Below are 11,799 nucleotides of genomic sequence, written 5' to 3'. Positions count from 1 at the left end.
GCTTGAACTCGAGCTCAAGTCAAATACTGCTACATTCGAGCTCAGCTCGTTTATTAAACAAATCTAAAATTCGAGCTCAAGCTCGGCTCATTTAGAAAATAAACCGAACTGAACTTAGCTTTTATCGAGCTAAGCCTCGAATAGCTCACGAGCATAGGTGATGTTCAATAGTCATACCATAGATATGAGGTGCTAAAATATTAATGGAACCAGCCAGCCTATTATGATGATCCACACTCAAGTAACTAAATCACAGTTTGCTGAATCCACGTAAAATACCGTTTCATGACTGCTTAGTCCCTCTATGATTGTATGAAAGGTAATAGAAGCATGAATGAGAAATAGAAACACAAGTAAAATCTCACCTCTTTACAATTCATATATCCCAACAGATAATACAACAATACAAATACATACCCTAAGGTAGTGACCTCCCTATTATACTACAAAATCACTATTCTGAAACGTTGGTAGGGCTACCTCCAGAAAACCTACAGAATTTCAATGGCAAGCTACGGTCTATATGTGTTTGGTCTAATATTGTCATCAATGAATGAAAAGTGATTTAAATTAGTTACCCCGACAGTTCTACCTGGAACTGATGCCGACGGTGCTTCTCTAGCAGGCATCCGAGGCATCAGGTCTGGATAGGAAGTATTGATGGGATAATTGGGATAAGTGTATCTACTTGAAGAAGGTAAACCAGTGTCCAAGTAAGGATCAAAATAAGGCTTCTGAGTTGGGATTCTTGATCCACCAACATATTGGCTGGTAAGAAATTGATCCTCGGTAGACAAGTTTGGCCTACTCTCCAAGTAAGGGCTTGAGACAAATGGATTGCTGACAGCTGCAGGAACTCCTGTACTGGGATAATAGTTTCCCAAACTTAACCGGGCAATTGAACTAATGAAGTCTGCTCGAGCATTGGCTTCAACTGAAAAATCAGTTGGTACTCTGAACAGTCCAACGCATCCAACAGGAATCTGTCCTTTATCCCTAGGCATTGTAGCGGGCACAGAATGTTCAACAGATTTTCCAACGGATGCAGCTACTAATGGCAATTTCTGTTGCAGTGCTTGCTTTGCTTCTTTAAGTGCCTCTAGCACACCACCCACCCCATTAGATGTTCTGTGTGGCACCAATGCATAAAGTTCATTTTGGCCCCCAGAATCTTTCAATTTACTGAGACTACTACTTGTATTTGATGGAAGGCTGGATACATATTGGCTACCAGGGGAATAATGTGAACCATGTGAAACTGAATCATGGTGGGGAACATGCAATGGTGGATGATAGTTGTTTCCAGGGCTATCTTGATTTTGCTTGCCCTTGACCATGGGGAATGCAAAGTCTTGAGTTGAGGAGTTGGAAACAGGCATGCTACTGCTTTCTCTTTCCTGCAAGCTTGCCACATCAACATGTGAAGATGATAGAAAGCCATTGGGCTGAATTTTGTTGAAATCTGCAACTTCTGACCTCAACTCATTTGTTTGGGAGGCAATTGTTATAGCAGGGTTTGTAGCCGGCCCCTTGATCTCATATCTTTCCTCGGTGATATCTGAGTGGTTCCCAGGATCACATGAATCCTGCATAATCATGGAAAAAAAAAAAAAAAAGGAATGTCAGGACTTCATATAACAAGGTCTCATACAGAATGAATCCAGCAGCTGTACGCTGCTTAATAACTAGAATCAGTAAAAGCAAAGTGAAGAATTGAGACCAATATCATGAAGAAAATTATTTATATGCTTCATTCATATCATCCCAAAGTAAAAGTTACTTTGAATTGAGGCTTATGACAATGGACATGGTACAGTTCTCGCACCTAGAATTCAGTTCTGCCCAAGTGCCTCATTCATTAGATAAGCATCTCACATGCAATTTGGTATAGATTTTAGATGATACAATTAACAAGACATGCATTGACAAAAAAAGAGTTCCACTCACAAGAAGTGGGACACTCTTGGTCCTTTACAGTTGCACATGCAAGCTGAGCATATAAATGCAAGCACACACAAACAGATATTTTAATCGACACATAGACCCACCATTTCCATACAAGAGTTATTACCAATATTTTATCTTGAAATCCAAGTGAACTTGCAAATACCCTTCTAGATTTTGAAATGTATTTCCATCACTTTTTTGTGACTATCTGCAGATATTCAGCCTCTTTTCTATTAGTACTAGCATGTGTCAAGGCCTGAGCTAATGTTTCTCATTTATTGAGATAAAATATTTAAAAAGAATCCTCAAAGCCTAATTTAGATATTAGTCATAATGGAATGATTTTATTTTAAAACACCAAAAAAGAAAAGGTAAAACATTTTTCATTTTATCAATAAAAAATAAAATGATTCCAATCCAATACAGATCAAGCTTAACAGATTTTGAAGTAATGTTGGCGAGTAATGAATAATGAACAAAGAATAATTGTCAACATCTAATTTTGTCACGGCCAATTTTTTAGCATGATTCAACATTTTGCACTTTCACAGCACTTTTTATTAAAACCTTAGTTCAAGGGACCCTTATTCTACTTCTGAAAGCCATTCTCCTTGCAGAGACATGATACACTTTATTTCCTACAGTTTGCGTTTGCTTTTGCTTGATTCCTTGTTAAACTTTGGGTGATAGCATTCTCATTTCTTTGAATTTTCACAATCCTTATCAAAGTATGGTTTGTAACCCAACACTTCTGTTTTTAGGATCCCTATTGGATTAAGGATTGTAATCCATCCAAATCAATATATGCTACGGTCCTTATCAGACTGTGAACACATCTGACACTTGGTCTTGGTTCCTACTAGATTATAAATGGCATACCCTCTTGCTCCTCCAAGAAACCTATCAAATGAACTCTGTCACTTCACTTTTGCACTTATATTGCATCTGCCAGACCATTGGTTGTGTCAATTTTAGCCTTATAAACTCCTTATTATACTCTGGAAAGTGTACCAACACTCTATACTATTAAATTTAGATAGCTCCTATCAGACTATGAATCACTGAAATCCTTCTTTTTTTATCACTTCACTTTCAGCTCTTTAGAGCCTAAAGCCCTAAACAATTTCCAATTGAAGAGACAAGAACTTTCCAATACTATCTCATAGTGCAAATATTTTTGGATTGCCTGAATGAGGACACAAAAGCCATATACTCAAGCCATAACACTCCTGAGCCATTTATGGTGCCCAATTCCCTCAGGTGCCACCAAGGAGATGGCTCCAGGGACACATTGCACAGTGCTCTACTTTTCTATAAAAAACCCTCTCACTTTTTTTAAACCAAACATCCTGTACAAATTCACAATAGTGCATTTTACATCTACACTCTACGAAATTATTTTTGCATATCTCTTAGTTATCATGCACATATTTCTACTAAAACAAACAGAGAAAATCTTTAAATCCCTGAATTTTCTGTCGCGCTATCTTACTTTTTGGACGTAAATTCAAATATCAATAATCTTACATTTTAAATTCATTGCCAATTATTATTGTTTTGCTGTTACTCCGCCTAATACTATACTCATCTATATTACATGATTTGCTCTCATTTACAATTGCACACCATGACACCAACAAATAAGATCCTCAAGACTACCTTTGATTTTTGCACAAGTAAAGCCGATGAGAAACTGAACTTCCAAATGATCAAATTGTTATATTTCCTTACATGACTAATCTAGGAAATTTTTCCACAGTAAATTATAATTCAAGACTAATTCTAAAAGTCAACCATCAGAAAAATTTTCGAATAATCACTTTAAGCATAAAAAAAAAAATTATTACAGAGTACCTTCTTTTGATTGGCATTCTGCGATTAAAACTTCCCCACCATGCTCAAGTAATATCCTTTCCTAGATTTTAAATTTGCCAGCCAAGCCTTATTTTCAGTTTTTTCTAACAATTTGGGAATGAGAGTCTGCATGTGCACATATTATTTACACTGTTATGCTTAATTGTCCTCCGAGAACACAAGGTGGCTAGAGGTCTCCACATTCACAGCCATTGCAACAAATAAGAAAACCACCAAAGGCTTCCAACATCCCAAAAAACAAGTCTTCATTTACATTGTAACACTTTTTCTTCACTTTTTAAATTTATGAGTATATCAATGATACACATTTCCAAAATATGAATTCTCTAAACTCATCAGCCAAAACAGAAGAGGGTACCTGGTAAAGTTTAGTTTATCTAAGATTCAACAAGATAAGCTAGTTTCAAATTCTGGATTGTAATTTTTTAAAATGGACATTTTTTTTTTAACCTTCCCTTGAGATAAAATTAGGATGAAGTTTCTGGGTCACTAAAATTGAGTGCCCTACAGTTATCCAAAAAAAAAAAAAAAAATTGAGTTCCCTGGAAAAACAGATACCATTGTTTGAGTACTCCAGAATTTCAGATTTGGAGGATGTTTGTGCTTTTGATAATTAGGACATAGTATAATTATTTCATAAAGATTTCTACTAAGAAACAGGCACAACTGTGCAATTTGTAAGTATGCGTGCATTTTGTGTGTGTGTGTGTGTGTGTGAGAGAGAGAGAGAGAGAGAGAGAGAGAGAGAGAGAGGACGCAAGGAACATGCTGCAGAAACTTAAGATTGTCAAGATAGTCAGTGTCATACATTTATGCAAGTGCAACTCAAAGACAATTAGATGCAAATGCTGACTTGCACAAGTCATCTAACAAATTCTTCTATTATTAAAAAGTGGGAAGGAAATTTTGCAAATCTCAAATTAAGATCAAAATTATGATATGCATCCTTCAAATGATGTCTCAGTAGTAGAATGAGTGAAACATTCTCTTGAACATCCATGAATTTCTAAAGTCTAATGTGATACACAAAGAGTAAGAAACTAAAATGCAACCTCCATTTGACTTTGATTTAAACAAAGGACACTGAAAAGTTGCAGGCCCTAATCTTAGGGCTCATATGGAATAGCTAGGACAAAATGCAAAGCAATTAAAAAAATGAATCTCAATACCTTCCCATAAGTTCCCATTGTCCCCTTTCAAAAACACACAAATATTTTTTTTTCAATTTTGTTAAAGGTGAATTTCTTGTAATGTGATTTCTAGTGAAGAAACATTTCATAGTTGATCTCACACAATATTAATAAAAAAGAAAGCACAAATCTAGATCTAAACAATAGATTTTTACTTAGAAAAAAAAAAAAGAAAAAAAAAGAAAAAAAAACCTATAACTTGCACATGCACCAACAGTATGCTGTCAACTTTTCACTTGCAAACAATTTAATGGTTTCCAAGTAATATAGGTTTCATCAACCATACCGGTGTACTGTTGTTATTTTCTCTGAATTTCTCTTCCCACTCTCTTTGAGCCTTTTCCATTGCTTCATATTGGCCAATAAGTTGTGCCTGGTGTTCAAGTGCCTTTTCCATGTCTCTGTCTCCTCCATACACATTATAATCAATGCCATTACTACTCATGTTTTGGCCATTTCCTAAGCAGCTTGAAAGTGAGTCCCCCAGTAACATTTTATCTTCCCCCCTTTCAACAACACCTTCGAAAATCCCAGGCTTAACATCTGGGCAATTTGGAAAATTTTCTGAAGTGATAGCAACCTCATCTTCAATAGCATCAACCTTGGCAGGGTTGGCTTTAAGTTCCTCAGCTACAGATCTGGCAAAATAAACACGCTTAAGTAATGTCTGTATCAGAATATGGCTTCATAAGACAAAGAAAATTCTTGTTCTAACTTCCTTCACTTTTTCCTTTTCATCAATTGTTTTGATTGAGGGGTGTGTGTGTGTGTGTGTGTGCGTGTGTGTGTGTGTGTGTGTTGGGGGGCTTGGGTGGGTTGGGGTGTGCGGGCAGGGGATGGGAAGTGCGATCAGTAAAACATTATTCTATTGAGAGGGTATCGGATACAAATGTTGTGACCATATAAAGTCAGCACTAAAGAAAACCCCATAGCTGCAGGTTAAGGCTGGCTCAACTCATGCTGATACAAGTGTACACTATCAAGATAAAACTACAGGAACAGAATTATATTAAATAACTGCTTTCCTTTGATTGATAATGTGTAGCAAAGTAACAAAGAAGTGCATGTCATATTAGTGATTCGTTAAGTGGATGAGGTAACAAACCTAGATTCTTTGCGTCTTATTTGGCGGCAGGACTTTCCTGGGCAATGTTTTGGAGAAGAACCAACAGATGAAAAATTACTCCGTCTTCTCAGAGATGTATCCTTGTATTTTTCAAGATAACAAGAACTATCCTTGCAACCTTTCCAAGACAAGCTTCTACCAGTTACTGAAGAAAATTCAATGTCAGAACCTGAAAGTTCTTGTGTCTCATTGTTTCTAATTTTTGAACTGACAGAATTCTCTTCTTCTTTAGAGGATCTATTACCCACTTTGGATTCGTAAGGTGTATCCGGATCAGAGCTTGAATCAAATGTCTCAGAAATGTCACTAATCCCATTACCCTCCAAAATAGCAAGAACATCTGTTGTTGCCTTCTCAGCCTTCATTCTTTGAAGACACACAATCCTTAGTTGTTCCTCCAACTCTGCTACCTAATTCAGATACAAAACTAACATTATGGCAGTACTACAGAGAAGAGAAGAGAGAGAAACTTATTCTTTAAACATACAAATAAAAAACCTAATAGAAAAGTACATATCACAACATACCCTTTTGGCCAATTCATCAGCTCTCTGTCTTGCACTTCTTGATACAGACCTTTCAGACAACAGCCGTGCCCGAAGGAATTCAACAGTCTTTGTAGTAGAATCCTCCATTCCAGAATTAGTTCTGAAAAATGATGAACAAATCAATGAGAAACTCTAAATATAAAATTATGTTAATATCAATCTGCCCTCAATTTGGACTGAAGCCTGCACAATAAACTTTTCTATGCAATCTACAACATTCAAACATCAACACTTCATTTATTTCAAGAAGAAATATTTCAGAGGAACCTTCATAAATTTCATCTATCAGATATTTGTATTATTCCACATCTACTAAAGAGCATGACATCCCATTAACGCTCCACAGCGATTAGGATCAAGAAAAGTTTCAGGATTCTAATTATTAAAAAAAAAATGCATGAAACTACACATTTTTGTTAAGTAAGAAGTAACAACTGAATTCACCAGATTGTAAGGATAATTTTCTAGAAACAAATACAATCAAATTCGTATCAAATCCAAATTCACAACTATCAATTGCAAACTATAATTTGGGAGATATCTCCAAGTAATTAATGATAGATTATATAAATACAAACAACATTCACTTCAGTTGCCAAGAGAAGAGAAGATAAGAAAAGATGTGGTTAATTGTCATTGTACTCTCAAAGTGAAAATTTTCATTACAATTAAGCCAAGTATCAGAATAAGCCTCTGTTGACTTGCCTTAGAATTGACAAATTGTAATTCTGAGCTAACACCCTTTTATTCTTCTACACTTCTCTCAGCAAACAAATCAAATGTAAGCAAATTAATCTAAATTAATCTAAGACTATGTCCTTGTAATTAAGTACCATAAATGTGCACATGCACTTCAGACTAAAATTCCTAGTTCTTAACTTATCAGAACAGTTTCAGGGGAAAAAATGAAGGCGATAGAATCCCGTCCTAAACACTCAAAAAAGAACAAAAATAAGTTAGAAAAGAAGGAACAAAGGCAAATAAAATAGACCCACATGACAAAACTACAAAAACCTTCAAAATCGGACCTGACTACACAAGAAGAGGAATACCCAGATGGATTTTACCTCTGATCTTGCATCTCCTGATCAGAATGCATACTTTTAGAAGATAACACCTAAAACCAAAGGGAACCAACAAAGGTCCAACTTGAAAAGTTAGCTCCTGCAACAAAAAGAAGGTATAGAATTAATCTAGGATTACAGAATTTCCAGGGTACTAAACAAAGAGTTAAACAAAACCCAGGAATGTGATTTACATAAAGATGATAAAATAATTGAGAAAGAAAAGAAACAAGGGAGAATGATAAATGGGGCCTACCTTATTCAGTGAGAGAAGAGAAGAGCACCATTGAATTGAACACAAATGGGGACTTTTACTTTCACTAACTAATGAGCAAAAGAGATATCTTTTAGGTCCGTTGGGAATGAGCACGGAACCTTCTGTTTTGAGAGTGACTGAGACCATTTGGACAACCATGGGCCATCATGGGCAACCATGCTATGGGACATTTATTTATTTATTTATTTTGTCTAATATTCTCCCATTCAATTTACAAAATACACCATGACATTTATAGAATATGACAACCCTGACCTTATCATTCTTTTCTTTTTCGTTTTTCTTTTTATTTGTCTGCATTTAGTTTTAATTAAAAGCTTTAACGTTTTTTTTCATTAATTGAACAGGCGGAGACAATAAAATGGGCCAAGGCAAGAATCTGTGATGAGATGAGTAAAATGCACTTATTTGGAATAGGACTAATCATTGTAAAAAAAGTTAAAACTAATTAATTAATTATATAACCTTTCACCCTTATAAGCATTTTGAGTTTTCTTATTCTTTTCCAAGATGAGACTCTTGACACTCTCCTCAAGCGGCAACTTTTTTGGTTGACACTTGAACTTGAGATCATCTTCCTAAAACATTGATCTTTACACTTGGATTGAATGGACGGAGGCGAGTGAGTGGATCAAGACAAGAGTGATGTACTTATTTGAATTAGGGCTAATCATTGTTAAAAGTTAGAACTAACCAATTACTTAGTTTGCCTTTCACTCTTATAAACCTTTTTAGTTTTTTTTTTTTTCCAATATGGAACTCTTCAAAAGGTATTCTAAATAAAATAATTTTTACTTCTTATATTTTATATAAAATAATATTTTAATCTTTCACTTTTTAATTTAAATTATTAAAATTTAAAACTTTATTATTATTATTGCTACTACTATTATTATTATTATATAATTAAAGCATATTTTAATGGAAAAGATAAAGTATTATTTTCCAAGGGCAAAAGGTTGATTTTGATTCTTTAACTAATGCTTAATGGTTTTTGTGCTTCCTAAAAAAATTACAATCAAATAGGCTCCATAATTTTTAATCTCAGTCAAATAATATCAAAATAACAGCCTTAAATAATGGTGTTAAAAAAATAATAATTCAAATTTTCAATGGATGAATAAAAGGTAAAAGTTTCAAATTAAACCCTTTAACTTTAATTTATTAGTTAAATAAGTCATTTGATTTTTAATTATAGTAGAAAAAATTTTAGAAATAAAATACAACCAAGTTAAATGAGTCGGTGCCCTAGCGATGGGAACCCAGTGGGAAGTTGCGGTTCTCGTAACTCGGAGCCCTAGACCCGAGGAAAAATTCATAAAATAATTTTTGGGACTCCAGAGAAGGGTCACTGAGGTTCCTATGATATTAGAATGCCAAGAAAATGTTTAAAAAATTTTTTCAATCGGTACAGAAAATTTTAGTCTGTTAAGCCAAACGGAGGGCATTTTGGTTATTTCGCCTTCAGAGATGATTTTTGGCTGCCTTATCCAGTTAATTAAATAATTATTATGACATAAAATATGAATAAATATTGCTTAAAATTAAATTAAAAAGGAGTAGAAAAGAAAAAAAAAAGAAAAGAAAATGACATAAAAGTCATATTTATGACATAAGCATGATACAATTAAAATATTTTCACCCAATCAAATTTTGACACATCATTATAAACTACTTAAAAATGAATAAAAGGAGATAAAAATTAAAGAACTAAACAGTTATCTTCAACCTTTGGGCAGCCAAAAAACGTAGAGAGAGAGAGAGAGAGAGGAAAGAAAACTCCATGAAAGCTCCACTAAGCTCCAAACTCCACTAAATTCCACCATAAATCTCATCCTTCCTTCATTAAAATTTACCCTTATCACTAGATTAAGCTTGGGGCAGCCATTAGAAGGAAAAATATTGAAGAATTACAAGCTCAACTTGGGACTCAAGTAAGGTTAGTGTCCAATCTCCTATCCCTTTGATTTAATTCATATTTATTGGCATGAAATAAGTAGAAAATGTAAGAAAAACAAAATAAAACTCATGTGTGTCCATCCCTATAATTTTGGCAGCTTAGGGGTAGTTAGGGTTTGATGAAATTACTTGAAACAAAGTGTTTATGAGCTGCCCATAGCATGAGATGAGTGATTGAACATGTAAGAGTAAGTGAAATGCAAGTGTGATGCATGAATGAACCTTGAAAATGTGGACACTTGAACAACATTAGCGTTTGCTCATGTAATGGTATGTTAACATTGTAATGGTCAATTAGTGATCATTGGAATGTGTGTGAGGAGTAATTGAAGTGAGTAAAGATGTTGAAGTTGAGCTTAGGCATGCTGCCCTTGGTGACCTGCAGGACTGCTTGTGAGTCTAGCAGATTTGGGCAGCCATAAATGGAGTTGTATAGGTTCAATTGGTGCAAGGCCAATTGAACATAAAACTAGACACATAATAGCACAACTTTGGTGAAGAAACCCTGCCCAGAAAGCCAAGCCAAGTTGACCTAAAAATTAACCTAATCCGGGTGACTTGCATTCTGCTTGGGCAAAATAACCAAATGAATAGTATTTATTCATTTGGTCATAACTCAGTGTAGAAAGGTCCAATTGACCTAAAATTTTACCAGCAGAAAGCTGAGACATAGACCTACAACTTTCATGAAGAAAACAAATTCAAATTTTGACCATAACATGTTCAAAAACTAACATGCAATCACTGTACAAAACCTGCAGAATTGGTTCTGCCCAGAAAATCTGAAAAATTTGCAATTTTGTCAGTTATGGTATTTGGGTCATAACTTGAGCTACAAAACTCCAAATGGAGTGATTCAAAAAAAAAATGCAACTAGACACAATAAGAACAACTTTCATGAAGACAACTTTGCCAAATTCTTACTGTACAAAAGACCAATGGAACATAAAACATAATGCTTGAAATCTGAAAATTTTGAACAACTAGTACTAAGCTTAGAAATGGTTTTGGCAACCAATACTAATAACTTTAGAATGCAAAATGTGGTATGTTGGGAGTATTAAAACTAATGTACCTATTGCCTATGCAAAAGTCAACATTTTAGTTGACTAATAAAATAAATAGTAACACCTAAACTTAAATTTCAAGAATTGTACAATTTAAAAGTGTAACATGCCCTAGTACACCTAGCAAGATTGGTTCGGATAGGTTAGCATGCCAATAGGATTAAGTTAGCAGTACTGCACATGACATCATGCCATTATGTGATTTCATGGCTTTTAGCCATTCTGACATTGTGATGATACTTGGCCTTGTGCCTAATATTTATTACGGCTCATTAGTTTTTTTACTGCACAACGGGAGATACATATGTGACCGATGATGTGACGGCCCGAGGTACTTGATACCCAGTGCCAGTTTACCCGTTTATCCAGTCCAGTCATTCAGTATAGGTTACTCGGGCAACCAAAAATGAAAGTGGATAAATTTAATGAAATAATGAACATAACAAGTACAAAATCAATAAGACTACAAATAATTATAAAAAATTTGTCTACATAAGACATCAATACATTCACTGCATATTTATTTTCTGTTATTTTTTTAATTTTATTATTTGCACCACTAAGCATTATTGCTTAGCGCGTTGCTTTTGCCACGCATAGGTTCTGGAGAGACCGACCGAGAGCCCAGTAGACCACAGACTGGGTGAGACCTTCTGCAGCTCTACATAGTGTTCGTGTCACCTCACCGACATCAGTGCATTGATAGGACACTAGGTTTCATTTTGGATATTTTGTAATTAACTTTT

The 11,799-nt window shown here is 34.8% G+C and overlaps 1 protein-coding gene across 2 annotated transcripts; it reads right to left on the bottom strand.

Moving 5' to 3' along the window:
* Nucleotides 1–335: 335 nt before the first annotated feature.
* LOC110654612 (uncharacterized) lies at nucleotides 336–8,165 on the bottom strand. 2 transcript variants are annotated; one of them, XM_021810640.2, is made up of 6 exons: nucleotides 8,007–8,165; nucleotides 7,754–7,850; nucleotides 6,666–6,786; nucleotides 6,118–6,548; nucleotides 5,299–5,650; nucleotides 336–1,586 (listed from the first exon to the last, which is right to left on the bottom strand). In XM_021810640.2, the coding sequence occupies exons 2-6, from the start codon at nucleotides 7,783–7,785 to the stop codon at nucleotides 513–515; spliced, it is 2,010 nt and encodes a 669-aa protein (XP_021666332.1). In that variant the 5' UTR covers nucleotides 7,786–7,850; nucleotides 8,007–8,165; the 3' UTR covers nucleotides 336–512. The 2 variants fall into 2 exon arrangements, with proteins under 2 accessions (XP_021666332.1, XP_021666334.1); XM_021810642.2 differs by lacking the exon at nucleotides 8,007–8,165 and having other exon boundaries at nucleotides 7,754–7,942.
* Nucleotides 8,166–11,799: the final 3,634 nt, after the last annotated feature.

This window comes from Hevea brasiliensis, chromosome 8 (assembly GCF_030052815.1).
Source record: "Hevea brasiliensis isolate MT/VB/25A 57/8 chromosome 8, ASM3005281v1, whole genome shotgun sequence".
NCBI lineage: Eukaryota > Viridiplantae > Streptophyta > Magnoliopsida > Malpighiales > Euphorbiaceae > Hevea > Hevea brasiliensis.
This window is presented reverse-complemented; position numbering and strand designations above follow the sequence as displayed.

Bases quoted from the DNA above. Each gene is read 5' to 3' on its own strand.
- LOC110654612 (XM_021810640.2), bottom strand. From the start codon at position 7,785: ATGCATTCTGATCAGGAGATGCAAGATCAGAG. The intron at 6,549-6,665 runs GTATGTTGTGAT...TATCTGAATTAG, and splicing joins CTGATGAATTGGCCAAAAGG to GTAGCAGAGTTGGAGGAACA. The intron at 1,587-5,298 runs GTATGGTTGATG...ATGATTATGCAG, and splicing joins AAAATAACAACAGTACACCG to GATTCATGTGATCCTGGGAA.